The sequence below is a fragment of the Carassius carassius genome, chromosome 45, assembly GCF_963082965.1.
Source record: "Carassius carassius chromosome 45, fCarCar2.1, whole genome shotgun sequence".
NCBI lineage: Eukaryota > Metazoa > Chordata > Actinopteri > Cypriniformes > Cyprinidae > Carassius > Carassius carassius.
The window spans coordinates 16,610,743-16,633,643 of NC_081799.1; the positions used below are offsets into that span (position 1 = coordinate 16,610,743).

The window sequence follows — 22,901 nt, forward strand, 5'->3', positions numbered from 1 at the left end:
TATGTGTGTGAGTGACTGAGAGTAAGAGGGAATGGGAAAGCAGGCATGAGTGAGATGGGAGATGGAGAATGACTGAAAGAGAGGAAACAGAGAATCGAGTCGAACTTAAATTTGATTTGTTGATGAACTACTTATCTAAATAGGCCGCCAAAGCTGATTACATAGACCAGACTGCATGCTGATTGCATTATAAAACGATTGCATCTCACCACGGATTCCCAGAACAACTCCAGCAGAAAAGCAGCCAGATTAGGCTAATAATAATATTTATAGGTCAATAAAAAAAAAAAAAAAATTAACCAATTAAAATTTGTTTAATACTAACGAAAATTATTAAATAAAGAAATAACACATAGACTATTAATTAGCTACATAAACATTCTGCAAAACGCTCCAAAAGCATGTAAAATGAAAAGGTAGGCTACATAAAATAAAACGTATAGGTTACAGACTACATACATAAATACACACACACACACACACACACACACACACTTATCGTAATGTAAATAATATAATCATAGACTTACTTCAAGACAGCACTGTCTCCTTGTCTGACAGTGATGTTGTCCTTTAAAAAAGATTCTCCGCTTCTCGCTGGCACTCCTGCGGGCACAAGGAACAGCAGTCTTAGAGCCGCAACAACCAGGCATTTCCACTGCAGCTCAAAATAACCAGTTAAGCCCATTTTTTCCGTTAGAAAACTCAGAAACTTCCGTCCGCAAAAAGAAGCGTGTAACCGAAGGAGCGTAAATGTGATTCCCTCCGAACGCAGCGTTCACTTCGTATTCCGTCCTCTAAATATCCCCAAAAGTATTAGTTTTACTCAGTGTTACTGACAGGAAATCCTTCAAAACGCTCGTAAATATTCCTTGAAAGTTTTCAGCAGTCAGGTGAAATGTTTTTTTTTCACGCGTTTTCAGACACACTGAGATGCTGTACCGAGTCTTCAGAGGCAGCACATATGTTGCTCGCGCTCTCCGAGAGATGCGCGCGCTCTAGATGCTTCGTTCTGTGCCTCGTCGTCTTCAAATTCACTTTAATTAGACCCGTACAAACTGAACGTGACTGCGAGATGATGTTCAGTGCGTGAACACCTCCGGGGGTGCTGAAAGGGGCTGGCTGTGTGTGGAAAGAAGCTGAAATACTCCTGGAGACAGAGAGAACGCGCTCGGTGGTGCTCTTGTGCACAGATAGGTGAAGAAACTGACTACCCGTCAGTTCCTCTGTCTCTGTAACTAGGGCTGAACTCTGGGTGAACGCATGCGGAGAAGACATTATACACGCGATGAGGTCACCATAGAGAATGGGGGGAATATTTACTCCAAACACATTCAGATAAATAATACATTTATTGTGGACAACTGGGCAATTATCTATCTATCTATCTATCTATCTATCTATCTATCTATCTATCTATCGAATACCATCTTTAGATGTTTTTTTTTCCTGCCGATTAGTAATGCATACTAAACCTAAACAATATGTGATTATGAAATTAGGCTTGTGGAATCATCTTGTGGATCATTTTCAGCAACATTTAATCATTAAAGTGAATGAAATATAATCCATGATTAGGAGATTACAGTGAGCAGAATCCAAACATTTTATGTGGTGTGGAATTTATTTGAGATTATCATTCTCATATCCATATAGCACAGTCTTCAGATAATCCTTAATTAATCACTGCACTTAAACTAGTTTATGTTTACACTGACTGTAGATTCACTGCAGCAAAAGAAATGCAGAAGATAAAGGTTTAGATAGGGGGGTTATTGATTGGATAGAGTTACTTTAGCATTTTACCAGAGATCATTACATTAAATGATGATGAACATGTCAAGTGGAAGTATTGCATAAGATAAGGTTTAATTAAAAAATATACATCTTACTCTTATGCAACCTGGTACTTGAGAAACTGATTTGATTCAAGTGTTTTTTAATTAAAACCTGACTGACCTGAGCAAATTGTATATCTGTTTAGCTAACTAGAAGTGTGAATCCACGCTTCAGTGTAATTCAGTCGAAAATAATACCCTTGATTTGATCATAATTCTGGGAGAAGGGAAAACAACAGAAGTCTTCTGATCCTTAACATCTGGACTGATTGATTTAGCAGAAATCTGGAAAATCCAACCATTCGACCATTGGTACCACCGCTGTGGACACAATGAACCAATTATCTTTCTTTGTTTAATTGTTTTTATGTATTTCTGGAGGAAGCTCAGCTGTGTTCAATCCCAGAACTCTTGGTGGGCTGTGGGCAGATAATAGAATGTTTCATTTCACTGTTTTTGTTGTGGATTAGTCACGATGAGTTCACATCTTTGTTATGAGTGTATCTATAGTTAGCATTTCAATTCAGGTCAGTTGATGATTTTGCACCATAATGTGCATATTCAGTGTTAAAATGGGTCAACAAGTAAATGCTCAGATATGGATCATCAAGATTCCCAAATTAAATTTATGCTTTGCTCTGTAAGCAAAAGGTCTTCCATAAACCTGCACAGAGTGTATTTCTACACACAGGGCAGTTCATATTGCTCAGTGAACACCACTAATATAAACAGACATAAAGATCACCATGAAGGAACGCAATCAGAAATAAGCCACAGAAAGAAAACAATACATGTGAATCTACTGTCATCTTGCAGAGACAGATATGACACGAAGCGGGTCACACTGGCTGTTTGTGATATAACTACAGTCACTTTTGATTAACTGCTTTCTGCCTTGTGCCACAGTTCTGATATTTGCAGAGGCTGCAGTTACATAGAATTACCTATCCATCTCTGTTTAACCAGCTATCCATCTGTCAATCCAAATTACTGACATTTTTTTTCATCCATGCCTGGATGAAAAACCACTGGCCACAAACCACTGTAAATCATAACACAGTGTAGCAAATTGCCACATTAATACACAATATATGGTTACAGATGTGTGTTTAGTTAAAATTCTAATCCCATCAGAGTTGGAACTACTGTATGCATTTTAAAATAAAGAGATAGTGCCCATCCAATTTTCAGAAGACTTGGTTCCGGAAGTATATTACCCATAGGGATTATAAAAAAAGTCTTATGTTATGCATAAAATGTTTATCTGAAGCTAAGATGAATATGAAAATCTGACAAAAAGACAAGGTACAAAACTATGTGCTTTAGTGAGGAAAAGATGGGAGTGGGTGGAGCTAAAGAACTATTTCCAAGCGCTTTGCTCTCTGCAACTCTGATTGGTGGAATTTTCTATACAGAATTATGTGTACTGTAGGTTTTAACAATGAATTCTGATATTAAACAATTATTTATTCACAACAGGTTTGTCTTAAAGGTTTATTAGTTATTGTTTTTAAAAAAAGTTTCCCTATGGAAAATATGAATTTAGTTTTTACAATCAGAACCCTCTATTTTTGTGTCAATCAAACTGGTGTATATATATATATATATATATATATATAGTAGCAAGTCACTATGAATCTTGTAACTGTGACTTGTAAATTGCTATTAAATCACAGTACTATGTGAAAATGTAATTATTTCAAATTATATTAGTGTGGTATGACACCTCGAGTCTAAATGCACTCTGGCATATCATATCTTGCTCATTATCTCTTAATTTCTTATCAAATGGCAAGATACTTATATATGTGCACTGCAAATGTCTTCATTTAACCTCAAGGTCAAAAGCAATTTGGGCCAGAAAACTAGGACATTAGCATACCATTTCAACAACTAGATCTCTGGCAACTGCAGATTTTGCGATCCTGCCAGAATCAGTAACTGTGTTAGTGGAGGCTGCCACTGTATTCAAAGTAAAGACATTTCGCTTTAGCTTTTCAATCAAAGCTGTTACTCCAGTTGAGCCATTCTTGGTAGATAACATTAATTCAGCTAGATGCATTGGGATGAGAGCTAAAATCACTTCAGTTTGAGGAAAACTATGTTGAAAATGTCAATTATCATTCCGCATGGTTATGCAAATTATGTTGAGAGACGACAAGTTAATACAGCTGATATAGCTGGAAATATCTGACGCTCAATCTGCGTTTGACATTCAGAGCCACTCAAAACTATTCATGCGCGTTGACTTTCGTACTGTCACCTGATGTTCAATTTCCTTGTCTGCAGTGTCTAGCGTTAAACTATCAATTTGATAAATGCAGACTTGATAAAAAGTGACTTCCGCACATTTGTGTATGCTTGTGTGTCTATGTTTTCTAATGATTGGTGCCTTAACTTAATTTTTGACATGAGCCAGTATCTGTGGGGAGGAAAAATAGCTCTTTAACTCGCTTTTTAAACAATAGGCCAAATTAGGAAAGCAACCTAAACAGCTGTTGCAGACACGTGGAACTAATTAGCATAGTTTGGCAATATCCAACATCTCTAAAGGACTAGAAAAAGTAGTTTTGCGCTCTATTATTAAACTGTGTATGTTTGTAAGTTGAAAAGCACTACAAATCTGTTACAACAGATTAATTACAACATTAATTGTGCATTAATGGTGGAGTCTAACTGCATGGTACATAATTACACCAGTAGGGGGCGACAAGTCTTTATAAGTAAGTCATAGACTCATTCATTCATCTGATTGGTTCAAAACATTGATTTAGTGAAACTAGGAGCAAAACAAGTGACAAGTCTTTAAGAGTGAGTCAGTAAATCACAGTTAACTGATTTGATTAATTCAAAACACTGATGTACACAGGGAAAAAAAACTAGTGACTGTTTACGATAGATAGTTAGATAGATAGATAGATAGATAGATAGATAGATAGATAGATAGATAGATAGATAGATAGATAGATAGATAGATAGATAGATAGATAGATAGATAGATAGATAGATAGATAGATGTCTTTATTAGAAGGTTATTTGTTGACTAGCAACATAAACAACACTAAAAAAGGTCAGCTCGAACTGGCAAAGATCGAACCTTTAATAATACAGAGGCAAACGCAGGATGTAATCTTCACATGGCATTTCTTCCATGTTCAGTTTTCTTTAAAAAAAAAAAAAAAAGGAAGAATCCCTTCAAACATATCTGGCTAAAGAATAATCCCCAAGTTGACCTTTCAGGACCAAAACTGAAGCAAAGCTCACAAAATCTATTCATTAGTGTCACAAAGTCTGAGACATGCGACGCAGCCTGATTCTGAACTCCTTGATCCCAGAGTGCACCATTCATGCTCGTCACACTCCACAAGTTTGTCTGTCACCATTCAGACATGGATTTAAAGGGATATATACTCAAAAATGAATATTCTACCATTTTATCTTGCTTTCGTATCCTTTCAAACCATCATGTTTTTATTTTCTTCTGTAGAAAATAAAAGATGATGTTAGGCAGAATGTTCATGCTGTTCTTTTCCTTAGAATGAAAGTGAATGGTGACCAAGCTTCAAAAGTCATTATAACAATTTCCCAATAGCAATACTTTGGGGTTACTGTATGACTTGAAATACAGTATGTGAATCATATTTTATGATGTTTTTTTAATTGCGCATTTTGTCATTTTAGGTGCTTAACCGCCCCTAGTCCTCATTCACTTTTAATGTAAATGAAAAAGCCACTTTGACATTCTGCTAAGCATCTTCTTTTTGTGTTCCATGGATAGTGAAATGGGTTTGAAATAACATGAGGGTGAGTAAATGATGAAATAATCCTCCAAGCAAAACACTGAACCATATTCTATTGAATATTCATCTTGGTGTGGAGAAAAACTTCTAAACAGTCATCTTTAGACAATGAGACAAGCAGTGACAAGTACATTTGCATGAAGGAACTGCATCATTCACAGTGCACTGGTTTCCTAATACTGTGATTCATTACAAAAGCACTTGAGATTACCCCTCTTTAGGCCGCTTGCACTAAAGAGAACCTTATATTTTGACCCCAAGTCCCCAATTCAAGGTTTTGTTTAAAGAATGCACAACACCGCCATTATCTTCATTCTGGAGAATCTGTTTGAACAGAACGGAGCATCTCTCCCAGAGGAGACTTGCTAACCTTGCAATGAACTGAGAAGGTCTACTCTCCTGTGATAACTTCTGCTAAACTAACAATGAGTGTTGTGTCCTTGGTAATAAATTTCACTGAAAGACAAGGAAAAGGTGCTATTGTACAAAATTGTTTGAAGGTTGCTTCTTATCATTTCAAATTACAAAGCAGTGCGAAAACATCAAATCAAAGACTTTACGAAGAGGTTTGATGTATGTTCACAGTTACACTTGATCTAGGATGTTTAATTCCTTTGAATGCATTTCATGCCTAAGCTGTTTTCCTCAAGGCAAGGAACAGATCACACAGATGTTCTGCCGTCATGTCTTTTAGTTCTTAAACATCAAAACGAGTGAGAAATGAACATATTATGGTGATTCTCATTCATTTAGTCTAACTGCTAACTTCTGCAATATAATAATAATTTTTTTTTTCATTTTGAGCAATACTGTTGATACCGAAAAAGCAGCATGTGCAGCAAAACAATATAGTCTTGTTTGGTGTTTTGCAAATATTCCCCCCTGAAGTTCCTCCATTTGAGACACAGAATTGTTTGCTGAAATACATAACGAATACCTCTAATATTTCTAGTAACCTGCTGCTTTGAATACCAATGTGAAAAAACGAAATATAATTTTTTCTTTGCTGGCACACCTGTCTCCATCACCATGCATGATTTTGTAACAGAAATAAGGCTTTATATAAGAAAAATAAAAAAATGTGACTAGTTATACATAAAATCTTAAAGAAACAGTTCACCCAAAAATGAAAATGTATTCACCCAGAGGTCATCAAAGATTTAGAAAACGAGTTTGTTTCTTCATTAGAACAGATTTGTGGAAATTGGCATTACATCCCTTACTCACCAATGGATCCTCTGCAGTGAATGGGTGCCGAAGGAATTAGAGTCCAAACATCTTAAAACAAGTAATCTGCTCAACTCCAGTTAATCAATAAACATTAAAGTGAAGTGAAAAACTGCATGTTTGTAAGAAAAACATCCATCAATGCGATTTAATGTCAAACCATCATTTCTGGCCAAAATACTAGTCCATAATCCATAACGCTTCCTCTAGTGGGAAAAAAGTCCAACACGTTTGTCCTCTCTCATCAAAATTCACAGAAATATTTGTTTAGAACTGTTTTGCACCATTTTAACTAGTCAATTTTCTCTCCTGATTCACGCAAAATGACTCTGGAGAAAGCAGTATTATGGATAGAGGACTAGAGAAGCAACGGTTTTTAGTTAAGTCTTAATGATAGATTTGATACTTATAAACACATATTTTCACTTCACGGGATGTTTATTGATTGACTGGAGTCATGTGGATTATTTTGATGTTTTTTATCAGCTGTTTGGACTCTTACTTTGACGGCACCCATTCCTGCAGAGGATCCATTGGTGAACAAGTGATGTAATGTTAAATTTCTTCTAATCTGTTCACCAAAAGAATAAATAAATAAACAATAATAATTATCTACATCGCAGATTTTATTTTTGGGGTAAACTATTCCTCTAAATGAGATCACACTAGACAAAATATCCATTCATGAGATGCAATTAATCTACTTGACTCTTTGGTAAGTAAAGTTGTTAGACTGAAGAAAGAAATTCAAAAGACTTTCAAAATTAATCGCAAAAAAAATGACAAGTGACACATTTAATTAAATGTGAAATTTTAAAACAGACTGAAATAGTATTTTCTTGTAAAATGGACTCCAATAACCTCCCATTTTGTTTACAAGTTCGAAAGAGTAATTTTTACTGTATATAAACGTGTTAGGATGGCCCAAAGTTTTAATGGGTTTTAAAGGGACTTCCTTTCCTGCAGTGCTACTGTGCAGTAATGAACTCCTCTGAGCGGTTTCACAAAATGTTAGCAAATTACAGGGCAATTTAAAATGACCTGGTGCCACTATTGCATCCATCCAGCCAGCAGACACATGCATTTCTATTGTTCAAAAACAGCAGCCTCCACTATCACTCACACAGTCTGCTGTAGTCAGTTAGGAATTAATTTGAGTCCTGACCCTGAAGCAACTGGACTGAATATGATGACAAATCTCATACAGGGAGCGGCTCATGGCCTGCACATTTTTTATCTGTCACACAGTTTGCGTCGCCATAGCAGGCATCTATTCACAAGCAAAGTGACTAACAGAATAATAATGGAAGTGTTTGTATGTACATATACAGTAGAGGACCCCTCTGATAATTCCAGTCATTTTTATCTGGCTGTTAAATGACTGTTATAACCAACGCATCTTATAATGACTATTTCTTCTGAAATGTATTATCAAAAGTTTATCTAGGATGGCTCAAATATTTTCCCCTAGAGCCCCATGTGGCGATGCCTATGTGAAGTATTACTCACATTAAACCACCAAAATTAGTTTATCAATGTTTAATGAGAAGCATTTCACACAGAGGATAAAATATAATGACATTTCAAGTCAAACGATGACCTGCAGATTGCTGCACGTATGCACTAAAAAACAGCCAAATAATTTAAATGTAATAAGAACACATCGAAATATATAACCAATGCAAAATGCTGTTATTAATTCACCTGCTGTTGCTTCTTTGAATCCTTTATTTGCCACCATTGGATGGATGGATGGAACAAAAAACTGAACTAGATAGATAGATAGATAGATAGATAGATAGATAGATAGATAGATAGATAGATAGATAGATAGATAGATAGATAGATAGATAGATAGATAGATAGATAGATAGATAGATAGATAGATAGATAGATAGATAGATAGATAGCTTACTCTGTGGCAGAACAAGTAATTTCCACACAACAAAAAGGAAAGTTCCACTAAAAAAGAGAAAGAGCAGCAAGACAAGATAAATTGATGTGAGCACAGCTGTCCCTTATTGAAAACAATAGCCATAACTAGATCCAGCCTTGGCCATTTGGCTCTGCTGGTCGATCTCAACATGCTTTATGATTGATGGAAGTTTGCAACCAAGACGCACTGTGTTGGCTTTATTGTGGAACCCTAAAACAGGTGTAAAGATTGCAATGAACAGCCTATGGGAAACAGTTTATATGTAGTGCAGAATGGCCATTTGACAATGCGGTACAAGAGCTATTATTGTAAATGAGGAATGAGGAAAACTATTGATTTAGACCTAGTTTAAAAAAAAATAATAATTAATAATTTAAAAAAAAAATTCAGATTGTTTGCTCTCTAAGCTGTAGAATGTCTAATTAAGTAAAATATACATGGTACAACCAACCCAAATGCATTTCTGTATTTGTACAGTAGGTGAATAATTACCCAAACTGCTGAGGTGACTTTTCAAACTAGTCCTCATTGGCTATAATTGGACTCACAGTGCTAAGCAGTAATTATTAGCTATCATGCATTTTAATGCTGAAGTTTCAAAGCAATTTTTGTTCTGTATGATAGAGAATTGACTTACTATTCCTGAGAGGACAGTTTCAATGAAGTGATTAAGATGCCTTGTATGTTAACTGATTATTCTCTTTGACCTTGTCTCATCAGTGAACACAATTGAATATAGTTTGTTTACAGGTTACAAAACGTGTCAAAGAAAATGACAGAAAGGTTGATCTGTGTTCCCTGATTTCCTGACGAGGTAATTTTTTTTGTATTTTTTATAATGATTTTTATTTGTGAATATATGCTATTCTATTTAATAGCTAACTTCTTTCAGATCATCAGTCATCAAAGCTCAGTAAATATTGGTCACCGGCACAGATTTACTTTAGATTTACTCACTAAAAACTCACAGATTATGTTTTCAGGCAATTTCAAGTCTTATTTTTGATGTAACACAGTGGCTATATTTAAGTTTGTGAATTGTTTACTTACTTTCTTGTCGTTATATTGTTAATTCGGACTGTTTCGCGAATGCAGGACACAGGATTTCACATGAACCAATCACAGACGAACATAGCTAGTCATATCCAATAATATCACGATGGAGGCACTGCCTCCCCTCACATGATGTTCCACCATTCATTCTCAGTCACTCCCCAATAAACCCACCGTAGCTTTAGGAGGTCTGTTAAAACTCAATGGGCTCAGGGGAGGCAAGAAAGATGTTATAACTCTACCTGCTGGTGTCGCTGATGGACAATGTTTTTCTTTAGAAAAACAAACAATTTCTTTTTTTTTTTCGATTACTTTTTTTTCTCACCCAATACAGGCATTTTAAACAAGTCATGTGCTTTTTTTGATCATTAATTTTCATTCTATTGAAAAGTATGACCAGTATATTCTACTTTTGTGACATAAGATTTTTGAAACAACAAGGGTGTGTAGTTTAGTATATTAAATAAAATTACATTTATTAAATTAAAACATGAAACACACATATCCATGGACTTTTTTCAACTCTTTCCTGTCCTTTTCTTTAGAATAGATTAGTCATGCAGCAAATAACCTGTTGAAAGGAACTCGGAACTCAACAATGCAATATTCCCCAGAAAAAGTGACTTTCATTTATATTAGGCTTGACAAATTGGAAAGCTCTTGACAGGCTCCCTTGATCTTCATTGACTTTCATCAAAGGTTGCAGACTGCAGTGAAAGACTGGGGATTACTTTGGAGTGTTTGGAGGCTTTGGTCTTAAATTAGTCATGGCTTAGAAAGCAACGATTCTTCCACCGATTCTTAAGTTCACTCAGTCTACATCTATACAACATTAAGAAGCTCTAAGACAATACATCATGCATAACCATTGTTCATAGACTGACGGACACATGCTGTGCTTAAAATCAAAGGTGAAGATATGAAGAAGGCTGCAAATGGTGATAAAATATTTTATTAGAGGAACATTTGGGGGTAAATATTATGTAGGTCAAAACATCAGAAGCCATTCTGGAGGAACCTCAATATATATTAGAAAATCAGCTGAAGCTTTGATGTACACAAAATTAAATGCTAAATGTACTCTACCCACCCTTTAAGACTTTGGGTGGAGGAAAAGCAGAAAAAATAACATATTGATAAAAATCACTGTTCTCTTCCAGCATGAGTGATGTTGTTTTCACACCGTGCAGAAATGCACTATTGATCAGTAACCCCACTACATTTACCGTCATTTTTCTACTTGGCACACCACAGACAGAAATCACTCCCGCTTCCAGGGCCACTTAACTTGCCCTTTTGAGGGAGAAAGGGATATCAGTGTATGCAGTATGGACTGAGCTCGGCCCAGCCAAACAACACCGCCCACCGTAATGGAGTGTGTTTGACCAGCAGTGCATGGAATTGGTTCCTTCTTTTATTAGCAGGATAAGAAATCTGTGACTACAAAACAAGCAGCGAGTGAACATAAACAACAATCGAGGGATATACAGTAATGGATTTACAAAACTTTGTCAAGACATACTGCTTCTTATCTTCAAAGAAACGGAACAAAAAATAATCTTGCACTTTTATGTACAAAAAATATTCTTAATAAAGAGTATAAAAGTATAAATGCTAAACAGTATTTTACTACGCATAATTTTGTCTTGATTTCCAGTAAAAATATCAAAACATCTTTAAAACAACAAAGTTACATGAAAAGCCAAATTGCATATGCCTTTAATACTTGTTTATATGGCTTAAATCAAGTTTCTTTATAATAATGTATTAAATCACATTTCTAAACATATTTCTTTTATTCTAATATTTATTAGTTACAAAAATGTTGACATGTTTTTAAGGATACTTTGAAGTCTTTATTTGGGGAAAAAAAGTAAAAATGCATTGTAAAATATACATTATTGTTTTACATGACTATTTAAAGTGTAACTAAACCCCTGCTCAGAGCCTGACTCCACCCACTGACAATATTTGAAAAATGCTGAAAAGTGGGCAGATCACAGCGGAGATAGAGGGGACGAACCTAGGGCTGAGCTGAGCGAGTGCGGCGTGAACCTGAGACCCGCAGTGACGGATTGATTGACAGCTGCTGTCAGAGACGCTAAAATGGAGAGTGACTGTAATGACGCAAGTAGCTTTGCAACAGAGCGATCATTTGAAGTAGAGGACTTTTCTCCCCCACTTTTACCTGAAGTGGAGGGTGTCGAGGTGTCTGTTCATATCAATTCGAGCCGCTGGCTCAAACTGTGGTCTTAACTCCCGCACCGCGTCGCTTTTCAGCGCGAGCTGTGTGGAGAAGCCCATTTCCACCTCCATTGCGTTGGAGAAGCAATCCCGTGTAAAACGCAGTTTGCACACTCGAGCTCTAGGCGGGAACTTGCTGTCTTCCAGGCCAAATGCATGCAACCACTGGCGCTTAATTTTAAAGTCTGCTGGTAAACTATGCAGTCCAGCAGTGCTGTCACAACCAGCAACACTACACATACGTACCATCCTGACTACTGTACTAAATACAGATAAATCTACGCTAACTTGAATATCTAAATAACTATATAATTGATATGCTAAATAGATGCTATAATAGTCTATCCTGGTCGTTACCAATACTCGCAATTCCAGCTCCTGACTCACTACAGTGATTTTGATGGTTTTATACTGCCAAGGGCATGGTAGCTCGTACCAAGGGGCGTGGTGAGCTGGAAACTGCTTACGTCACCTGCCACCGCTTACGTCACTTGCCACCGCAACATCCAATAGGAAAAATCAACTGCAGTAGCCACCGTTCAACCTGAAGAGGGCAGCACTCACACGTTTTTACACCATATATTGTAGAATTAAAACACTTTATACTCAAATGTCAAAAAAGTTACTTGAATCAATGAACAGCACTAATAAAGCCCCATTCTTATAGATCATTAACTAAAAAAAGTTGGTTTAGGGTTTAGTTACTCTTTAAGTATTTCTACTTTAAAATATACTTTGTTTATACTATGGAGCAGCTCTACTTACCACACATTTTAAAAGATTATATGTTTGTCAGTGGTACCGAGGATCTGCAAATCATTCGCCATCATCCTCAGTCATCTCTCTCTTTACAGAGTGTCTACACAGGACGCAAAAGTTGTTGTGTGGCACCAAGCCACATCAGCTAAAGACTGTCTACACTGGACGCAATAAAGCGTCCATTGAAAATCATTTGAAATTTGTGTCAGCACGTCATTAAACAGAAAGTGGCAGCAGCTTACTTTCTGGATGCATATGTGCAGCTGGAAATGAGGAGGTGAAGCTATGTCATTTGCAATATCACACTTCTGTTCTACTCTCCCCACTTCGCCGGGGAAATGCCTCTCATTTCCACTTTTTCAAAGCTATGGTGTCCTCAAGGCAGAACACAGCCCCTCACCCAGACTAATAAGCAAAAGCTATCCTCACTGGAGCATGGGCCGCAGCAGCCACAGGAAGAGTAGATACAGACCTTATCATGAAAAAATAATCCCTGGCTAACTGTGTTGGGAACCCTGTAGGATTGCATCTCTGCTGCAGACAGCTGGCGAGATTACCAGAGAGACCGAAGATCTTTTTCAGAGCCATCTAGTCCAATCAAACCGGATGGGTTTGATGCGACAGCGGGGCGAAAGGAGATGCTACATTTGAGTTTCTCCCACAAGCAAGCTAGCATCTTGCCTTTGGGCTGGAACACAATTCTGCTGAATCATGATAAAGACAGCAGCTTCTAATGTTTGGAGACAGGCCCCTTGTTCAGGGATTCAATGGGGGGCTTATCGTAAGGCTCAACATGATGCCATATGTTTCTTAGCTCAAGAAAATGACTTAATGTATCTCATTCTGTTTACTGCTCACTAAACCAAGTCGCTCTTTACCAACCACCACTATTATTTATCCTGCAGGGCATTGGGGATTTCAGATTTTAAAAGTTGTTTGTAGTGAAGGATTTTACATGTGAATTGGAATGGGGTGTCAGAGTAAATGGAGTTCTCCTTATATAACTTCAAGACGTTGTGTCACCGTGATCAGCAATCCACAGGACCATCTTCTCTACCCCCATTCCATTCAGATTTAGATTCCGCCCCATTGTGACACTTGAAGACTTTGAAGAAATTTCTTTTTAAGATGAGACTCCAGCACACTTTCATGAGAATACATTTTTGATGACTGCTGCCACAAAACACTGAGAAATAAGAATAATAGACTGAAACGCTCTCATAAGGAAGTGTAAATGGGAATATTCTGCTAATTAACAATATCTGCACCTGTGCCAAATTTATATTGGAAGCCATTCAATAAAAAATAAACTAAATGTAACAGAAAATAAAGGTAACATGATAAATTAGAGTTATGTGAATAAAATTCTTTTTATTTATTTTTCTTTGCATTTTAACAATGGTTCTTCATTTCGGTTAAATATGTGATACATTAAAGTAATTGCTCACCAAAAAAAAAAAAAGCTGAAAATGTTTTTACCCTCAGGCCATCCAATATGTAGTTGATTTTGTTTCATCATCAGAATTGGGGGAAAAAATTAGACTTTCACTTGAGGAATCGTTATTATGGACTTGCAGAAACAACGGATAAAGTTAAAATGCTGGATTTGTTTCATACAAACATGCAGTTCACTTTTAGTCAGTCACTCTCTACGTCAGTCGTAACCAAGACGATTTTTATTTCACAAGACATTAATTGTCATATGGATTACTTGTGGTTTATTGTGATGTTTTTATCAGCTGTTTGGATTGTCATTCTGACGGCACCCATTCACTGTAGTGGATCCATTGGTGAGCAAGTGATGCAACGCCACATTTCTTCAAATCTGCTGAACAAACTCAACTACATTTTGGATGAACTAAGGTTGAGTACATTTTCAACAAATTTACATTTTTTGGTGAATTATACTTTCAGCAAGAACCCCAAATTGTAATATATGCATTTATTTAAATATCACACACACACACACACACACATTTTACACTCATAAAGGTAAAATATTTTACAACTTTCTGCAGTTTTATTTTAGGTTTTGATGTTCTTAAGAATATATATATATATATATATAGTCTAAGTACCAAAGAACATCTCAATATATTTTTACAGCTCCCCCTTAATATATAGGCAACACCCCCCCCCCCCATCCCACCCTCCCCCAAAAAAGTAGTTCTAAAAAAAGCTCTATCATTTCTTTGCAGAAGCTATTTGGTTTAACAATTTGTTTCTAATACAGTGAATCATATACATTTTTACGTGTGACTTAAGTGTCCCGTTTTGCTTTACAATTAGCATCTAATTAAAGTTTTACAAAAAGTGTGAATAAGTGGAAACAAAGATTAGGAGCATTAAGCACATTTTAGGCATTACAGTATATTGTAGAAACTCGACTCATTCATTTCAAATGAGTCTGTAGAACAGCTGGCCTTCTGATTTCATTTCATGGCAGTGTCATTGAAGCTTTTTGAGATGTACCAGATGAATAAAAATCCTGACTGATAAAGCCAACGTTTTCTTCATTGTGCCAGTACAGATGAAGAATGAAATACAGCCATTCTTTAATCTACTGTTAAAGACTTTATGAATACATGTCTTCAGTTACCACAATAAATGAATAAAATGTAATGCCAAAGTAGATTAACTTCACCAGCATTGTAAGGCGTTATTTTTCAGTTGATATGTTTACTACAGAGCTGCTCCAAACCTAGATAAGACGTCTGTATCCAGGAGAGTCATACACTCAAGATGGTGATTCCTCAATGTTTTTTTTTTTTTTTTCCCTCACAGTTCAAGGTCACATGGATTTATTTTAATGTTTGTAGAGGTGAAAAGGAAGATTTAATCTGCCAAAGATTATATTTAATCAACAACAGCAAACTTTTATCTTGAACACAAACTACATAGAAGATACTTTAAAATATGCATTTAACCATGTAGACCCACTGCATTTCACATATATATTACTTTATATATATTACTATTACCTAAAAATAAAACTGGGTACTTCCACATCAAGAAGACACACTGAAAGAAGCTGTCAGAGGTTGTAATTATGTTTTTATACTTGTCACTGTTGTATTTTTGCTGTTGCAAAGGAGGTATCAGAGCTGCACATTTAAATGTGATATTTGGCATGACCTATTTTTGCTGCTGCTCTTACAGCATGTTTTCATGCTACACAAGCTTTTTTGAGAGGAAAATATTTAGTTCAAGAGATGACTCATCAACCTATTCACTCAGCTGACAGAAGAAAGCACCCACCCTACTACTCTCTCGCCCGCTCTGTTTTTTTTTTTTTCTATAGCCAGTTGGTTGGTAATAATGGCTCTGGTATTGATAGAAATCCAGATGATGCTAAAGCAACTTGAGATGAATAGAAGTTACTTGAAGTAATATAGACGGTCAGATGTTCTTGCTTTCACCGAAGCACAAAATTTTCTTTCTCAAACTTCACAGCACTAAAGTGCTGCTAACAATCAAGAAATTATTTATTAAAAAAATCTATTGTTCTCAACTGACTGAATGGAGAGCAAAAGGAAGAAGTTTCCTGGTTCTCAGTATTTTCTCCTGAAAAAAAAAAAGATTCCATAATCTCATTCTTGCTCTACAAAGCGTTTGGTTTGGTATTCATGGCTGTGGTGTTGGTGAAAAACCACACTGTGCTGAAATGACACCTCCATAGCTTAGAGTGTTCTTCAAGGGAAGACGCTGGCACATCCCAGCAGCCCTCTCATCACAAACACAAGCGCATGCCACAGATAAGTCATGCTCTTCGGCGATTATGTCGTAAACACCATTTCTCCCCCTCAGCTGCTAAGATTCTCTCTCCTCAGTTTCGTCGCCGAGGGTCTCTCTGCTTCTATACAGATTTTAATTGCTTGGCAATAAAAAAAGAAGGTACCGACAGCTGAGACAGGCTTGCTGAGCATACATGGATCTGCCAGGAGGCAAGTGAGCCCTCAATAAAAGACCATGCATTAGAACCGATTTTCACATAAACCAAATGGACAGTTTGATGCAAGACACGCTCTAAGTTAAAGACTGCCAATGCTTTCAAGTCGAATTTGTGGCCCACTCTAAAAGGTCAAATATAGAAGTATTTTAACTGCCTGTGAATCCGATGCTATATTAATTTGACAATCAAAACAGTTCTTTCTCTGTCAAAGGAAGCATCTCCTGCTATATTGCGAATTCCTGTACTTAGTGTATGAAAAACTGTTTGAAGTTGTGCAGTATAAATATCTTCTCTAATATATTACATCCACCATATGGACCTATGACATACTAACAACTTTCTCAAAACATCATGGGACAGTTCAACTAGACATGAGCCATCAAATTTCCTTTTTTTATTTACTCACACTCCTGTCATTAAAAACCTGCATGTTTCTCTTTCATTTTGCAGAGCACTGTAGAATATATTCTGAAGAATGTTTCAGTTGTTTTTGTTCATTGATCATTATGCATTTTTTGTTGTATTTCGGAATTGTTGTTATGTTTTCTCTATTTTCTCCTTATAAAACTGATTCATTTTGTGATTTTAAGTTACTTATATTGACTTATTTTCTAGATTGATTTTATTTGTTATTTTGGGCCTTGGATCTCTCTGAAGCCCTGTAGCCACTTGCACAATGTTTAAGATTATGTATATTGTTTTATAATTGAAAACATACACAGTTGAATATATAATGACTAAAATAGTTCAGGCAAATAAGGTATTAAAAAGGTATTACCCCAGTTACTCAAGTGGTGTTGGAATTGGTGATTTGTTATGGTAAGGTATCTATACTTTTACTTAAGTATGGTTTTCAGTTCTCTTTACACCTCTGGATAATAGTAAGATGTGTTTCTTAAACACCACATCAGCATATTAGAATTATTTCTGAAGGATCATGTGACCCTGCAGACTGGAGAAATGGCAGCTTTGCCATTACAAATAAGTTATTAAAGTAGAAAACAATTATTTAAAATTATTTTTTGACCAAATAAATGCAGCCTTGGTGAACATAAGAGATATCATTTAAAAACATAAAAAATATAGCAGTGCTAAAGTAGTCTAAGAGAAGCATGCATATTGGAACACAGAGGATTTCTTAACCACAGTTTATTGTGTTTCCTCTTTGGGAACTCCAGGACATGGTAAGTTCAGCCAAGTTAAACATGTTCTTAATATTTATTCACGAAAAGCACAAGCGCATTATTCAAGCAGATAATACGTCTCCCCTGCTGCTCCCCTCCATCAGCTCAGAGCAGCTACATAAGCACAGAATAATCACTCTAACTGATCTCACTATCAATAAAGCGGCTAAAATATTTACCTGTTAGATCCGTTACAAACTCTAGAAAGGGAATTTGTGGAAACAAGAGGCTCCTTCTGTTCCAGCATTAGTGTTTGCATGCAAACACTTATGGGATGATTTTAGACCATGGTGCTAATAGTTAGTAAATTAATAGCATGCTGTGTAGAGGCCTGAGTACTCCCTCAGAGTCCTGGTACTGAGAATTAAGCCCGTCCTCAGTCCAGCTGGGCAAAATTGAAATGCATGGTATGCAAACTGATAAACTACAGCTAGAGCTGCTTTATATAATCAACTGTGTTTTTGATGTCCATTTTGTTCAGTATTTTTAGCCACTAAATGCAATTACATTCTCATTAGCCTCCGTTTCTTATCAGAGAACAGAGGTGCATTAAGTATGCAGTGTATAAGGTTTAACCTTCATTTACTTAGCGCACTCGGCTAGATTGTTTCTACTCTAAAGCACAAGGGAAAGAATGAAAGAGGGTGAACAGAAGGTAAAGGTCTTAAGCCTTAAGCCTTTACATTTGCTTTTCATTTTAACTACAAATCTATAATCTGAGACATACTTAAAACATTGGATTTAAAAGCCAATTTAAACCTTGAAAAAATAAACAAATTGTATAATGTGAAATGAAGAAGGAAAATAAAATTCTGCACTATTTTCAAGGTCAAACAATCAATTATCATTATATATTCATCTAATAATGAAATTCATTAGGTTAGATACAAAATATAATTTATATATATATATATATATATATATATATATATATAGAAAGAGAGAGAGAGAGAAAGAGATACATATATATATATATATATATATATATATATATATACACATATATACACATATATACACACACACACACACACACACACACACACACACACAATGCTAACTCCAAATACCACATTTTTAAAATTCAAAGCACTTGATTAACTATTAACTTTTCAATCAAACATCATTGCTAATGTTTTAATGACCATATTTTGTTACTTGATTTTTTACTATTATTGAATGCTGACTATTTTTATGTAAATGTAGTAGCTTTAATAAATTCAGTTTTTAACTTCATCCATGTTTTTATTGCTTTCCAGTTTTATTCTAATGGATCAAAAATAAAACATATTTGATGCAAATTGTGTAACTATAACACACTAGTTTGTTAAGGATTTCAATACACTTTCTGTGTAAAGAGGAATAGCACATTGATTGACATATGAGTAACACAAAATGTGTTGTCCTTATCTAGACACAAAGGTGTGTTAAGAAACAGCACAGGTTGTGTTTTTAACTCATGCTTCGACTTCAGTGGTGTTCAGTACAAAACACAAACAACAGCTGGTGTTATGACCATTACCAGCAAGGCCTCGGTCATTTAAATGCTGCGTTTCAGCATTAAAGTTAACATTTTCTTCCAATTAGCAAAAAACTTTTAAAAATGCGAATATGTGAGCTCATCCCTCTCTGCGTAGACAGGGGAGTTCTCACAGGAAAGTCAATCCTGCATCTCACTTGGGAAGCTCACCCATGTAGAAAACAATGTGGAGTCACATGTCTCCGCAGAGCTGATCTGCCAGACAGAGTCTCTCTCCTCAGCTGAGTGGAGATGATAGGTGAACATCGTCTCTGCACGCAGCCGCATGACGTGATTCCTGTCAGAGTCTTAACGGCACGCCACATGTTCTCCCATCAGGCTACCTGCGGTAAGATCCACCACCTGCTCTCTAATAACCTGAAGTCAAGTGAACGACATCTGATTTCAGGATAAAGAATAGATTGTTGTGCCTTGTGTACGTCTTTTCTGCAGTGATGTTGAGTGATGTGGAGGACACATGCCTCTTGAAAAAACCCAGCATACTGTCTGCTGGTTAGGTATGTTTTGAAGCATGGCTGCTGGTTTGAGATGGTCATGTGCTGGTCATGAGCTAGTTGCTTAGGACCTGCTTAGGACCAGCATATGATGAGCTAAGAACCAGCTTAAACCAGCTGGCAATTCTTCAAAACATACCTAACCAGCATATGATGTTTTTTTAAACAGGGATGGAAATGCACTGATTGCAGCACACTGTTCTCACATCTAGATCAATTACATAAGCTTCAAACCCAAACTGAACTCCTGTCATAGGACACAGAAATCAAAACAGGGATTGTGGGTTTAAGAAGTTTAAACTTCAACTACTATCAAAATGAAAACATAAATGCACATGGAGAACACAGTGGCATCTTTTAAAAACAGAAAAGACGCAAAGTTCAGAGCAGTGCAATCCATCTGAACAGAACCGCACTGAACAAAATTCACCCTTTAAATGATTCCAAAAAGCTTGAAGATAACTTGAGTACTTATATCAGCAAAACCATCACTGGTACACATGCGGTAAACAGAGAAGATGATGATCTGTACCAATGCAGAATGTATTCAGGAGGTGACCATGTGAGGATGAGAAGCTCCAGAGTATTTACAGTAAGTTTGGCAATGCTGTGTGTTCTTCTGCTGACAGCAGTCGTAGTGCTGGGAGTCAAACTGAATAAAACTACACAGATGATACAAACCAGCTACTAAACAAAGAACAGAGAGCTTGCTTATCAAATAATTGTGACCTGATTAAGCAAAGACTGAATATAGGTAATCATGGAGTAAGTTAAAACAAAAGTTTTTAAAGGATACAGTATTACTTTAATGCAAACCAATAGTTGAACTGGTTGCGAACAAGTGAGTGAAATAATCTGTAGGTGTCTCTCATCACCTGTTCGCTTTCATTAAGTGAGATCATTCCAGAACCATACCTCTCTGATCCCTCCTAGGATTAGACACCGCTTGTCATGTTTCATGATTTTTCCCTCAGCTCAAGTCATTTCAAGGAGCCTGAAGTAAAGCGGGAGCAATTTTGTGAGACAACGCTAAAACGTACAACCATCACTGCCCACTTTATGTGCCAGCTGTCTGGAGATGAAAGGTCTTTTTGCAGATCAGACTCCCAAGGCACGAGGTGCTTGGCCTTAGGGCTTATGAATATATTTTTCTAAAACTACAGTATACGTGACTTAAAATCGTCTTCAGACAGACACACTGGGCTGTGAAGTAAACAATGGCTTTAAAAATCAAGCAGACGCTACAGAAACTTGAGCCGACTGTCGAGTCACAGTTTGAAGCACTTAGGAATGGTTATTAAACAGCTTTTTCTGCTAAATGAGGGGATGAGGGAGGGTTGTGGAAGCCGACACACACATGAGAAAGTCACGAAGAAATAAGCTACTGACATCGAAAAGGTTGACACATTAAAAACAGTCACTGTAATTCTTACTGGCACAAACATGTCTAATTCAAATGCAAATTAGGCTCATCATAGATTGTGAGAGGTCAACGGGGTTGTGAATCAAAAATCAGATTTGAAAAAATGCTTCCCTTCTGTTAAATGTGTGATTTTCAATTGATGTCCCAAAGGAAGTTTATTTAAAATGACAGAAATAGAAACCTACCTATTTTTCACCTAAATCCGATAAAGCTTTTTAAAACTTTTAAACAAGGATTTGCCAAGCCAATGTTCAAAGTTTGTCTGAACAAAAACTTATTTCACATTTGAATTTTAAGCATTCAAATTTTTTACATTCAAATTTGAATTTGAATTCTGCATCTTGTTTGTTATCTCAACTCAAATTCAGGAATTTGATTGGTATTTAAAAGGTTTTTTAAATTCAGTCATAAACATTGCATAATTATAGTGCTCAAAATATTTAAGCCATAATTTACACTACCATTCAAGAGTTTTGGAATATATATATATTAGGGGTGTAACGATACGCGTATTCGTATTGAACCGTTCGGTACGAGGCTTTCGGTTCGGTACGCGGTACGCATTATGGACCGAACGGTTCGTTGGACTAATTAATTATATTTGGAAAATAAAAAAAAATTGTGAAATATAATGATTTGCGTTCAACAAGGTAGCCCAATAACCCAAACGACGTAACAGGCAATGCCCCTGACACCCCCGAAGAAGAAAAAAACACCAACTTATAAGTTTATGTTAGGCTACTCAGTCAGGCGCTCGCTCACTCAGTACGCGCTGAAGGCTCGTTGCAAAATGGCCAATGCGTTTAACAGACCAGAAATAGAAGATCCTCCAATAACCAACAGGTCTGGTGTTTGGGTGCACTTTGGATTCCCTGTAAGTGAGCGAGCGCCTTTATGGGCCTTTCACACAGGACGCGGTATGCGCGGCGCTGCGCTATAAAACCCATTCATCTCAATGGCTTGCTCCGCGCAAGGACGTTTTGTTGCTGCGTCGACCAAAAGCGCAAGCGCAGCGGTGCGCATCATTTGCGTGCTTGCGCGCACGCCGCGCTCAAAGTTCAAAATAGTTCAACTTTTGCCGCTGCGCTCTGTGACGATTACCAGCGCGACCAATAGGATCCAAAACAAGAACGGAAATCAAAATGAATGAACGGCTAGTACAGTACTGTGTGTGTCAGAATTTCCTGAGCTGTACGATACAAGTTTGAGGTAGTATAGGGACATCTATGGAAGGCATTTTCTGCCAAATTTAAATAAATAAATGAAATGATTAAAATTAAAATTAAAACCAGATTAACGATTTCATTACAGAAAACTGTACGCAAAATATGTGACAAAATTGAGAATGAAATTAAATGATTTCATTTTCACGGTGACATACCTGTCAAATTGAAAAATAAAATGCAATTGGTGATTTCACATTTCATTTTCAATAGAGTCTCGAGGCAAGA

General features: G+C 36.5%; 1 protein-coding gene across 5 annotated transcripts in view; it reads right to left on the bottom strand.

Annotated features, from left to right (window-relative positions):
• LOC132127695 (opioid-binding protein/cell adhesion molecule homolog) overlaps nucleotides 1-22,901 on the bottom strand; it is a 197,453-nt gene that overhangs the window by 91,348 nt on the left and 83,204 nt on the right. For 4 of the 5 annotated variants that reach the window (XM_059539693.1, XM_059539694.1, XM_059539692.1 and 1 more), the window contains one exon: nucleotides 531-606. Coding sequence is in view for 2 of the 5 variants with exons in the window: in XM_059539691.1 (XP_059395674.1) it covers nucleotides 531-606 (76 nt within the window). In the remaining 3 variants the exon portion in view is untranslated. Of the gene's footprint in view, nucleotides 1-530; nucleotides 1,197-22,901 lie in introns of those variants that run through there. The other variant, XM_059539690.1, reaches the window with a different exon arrangement.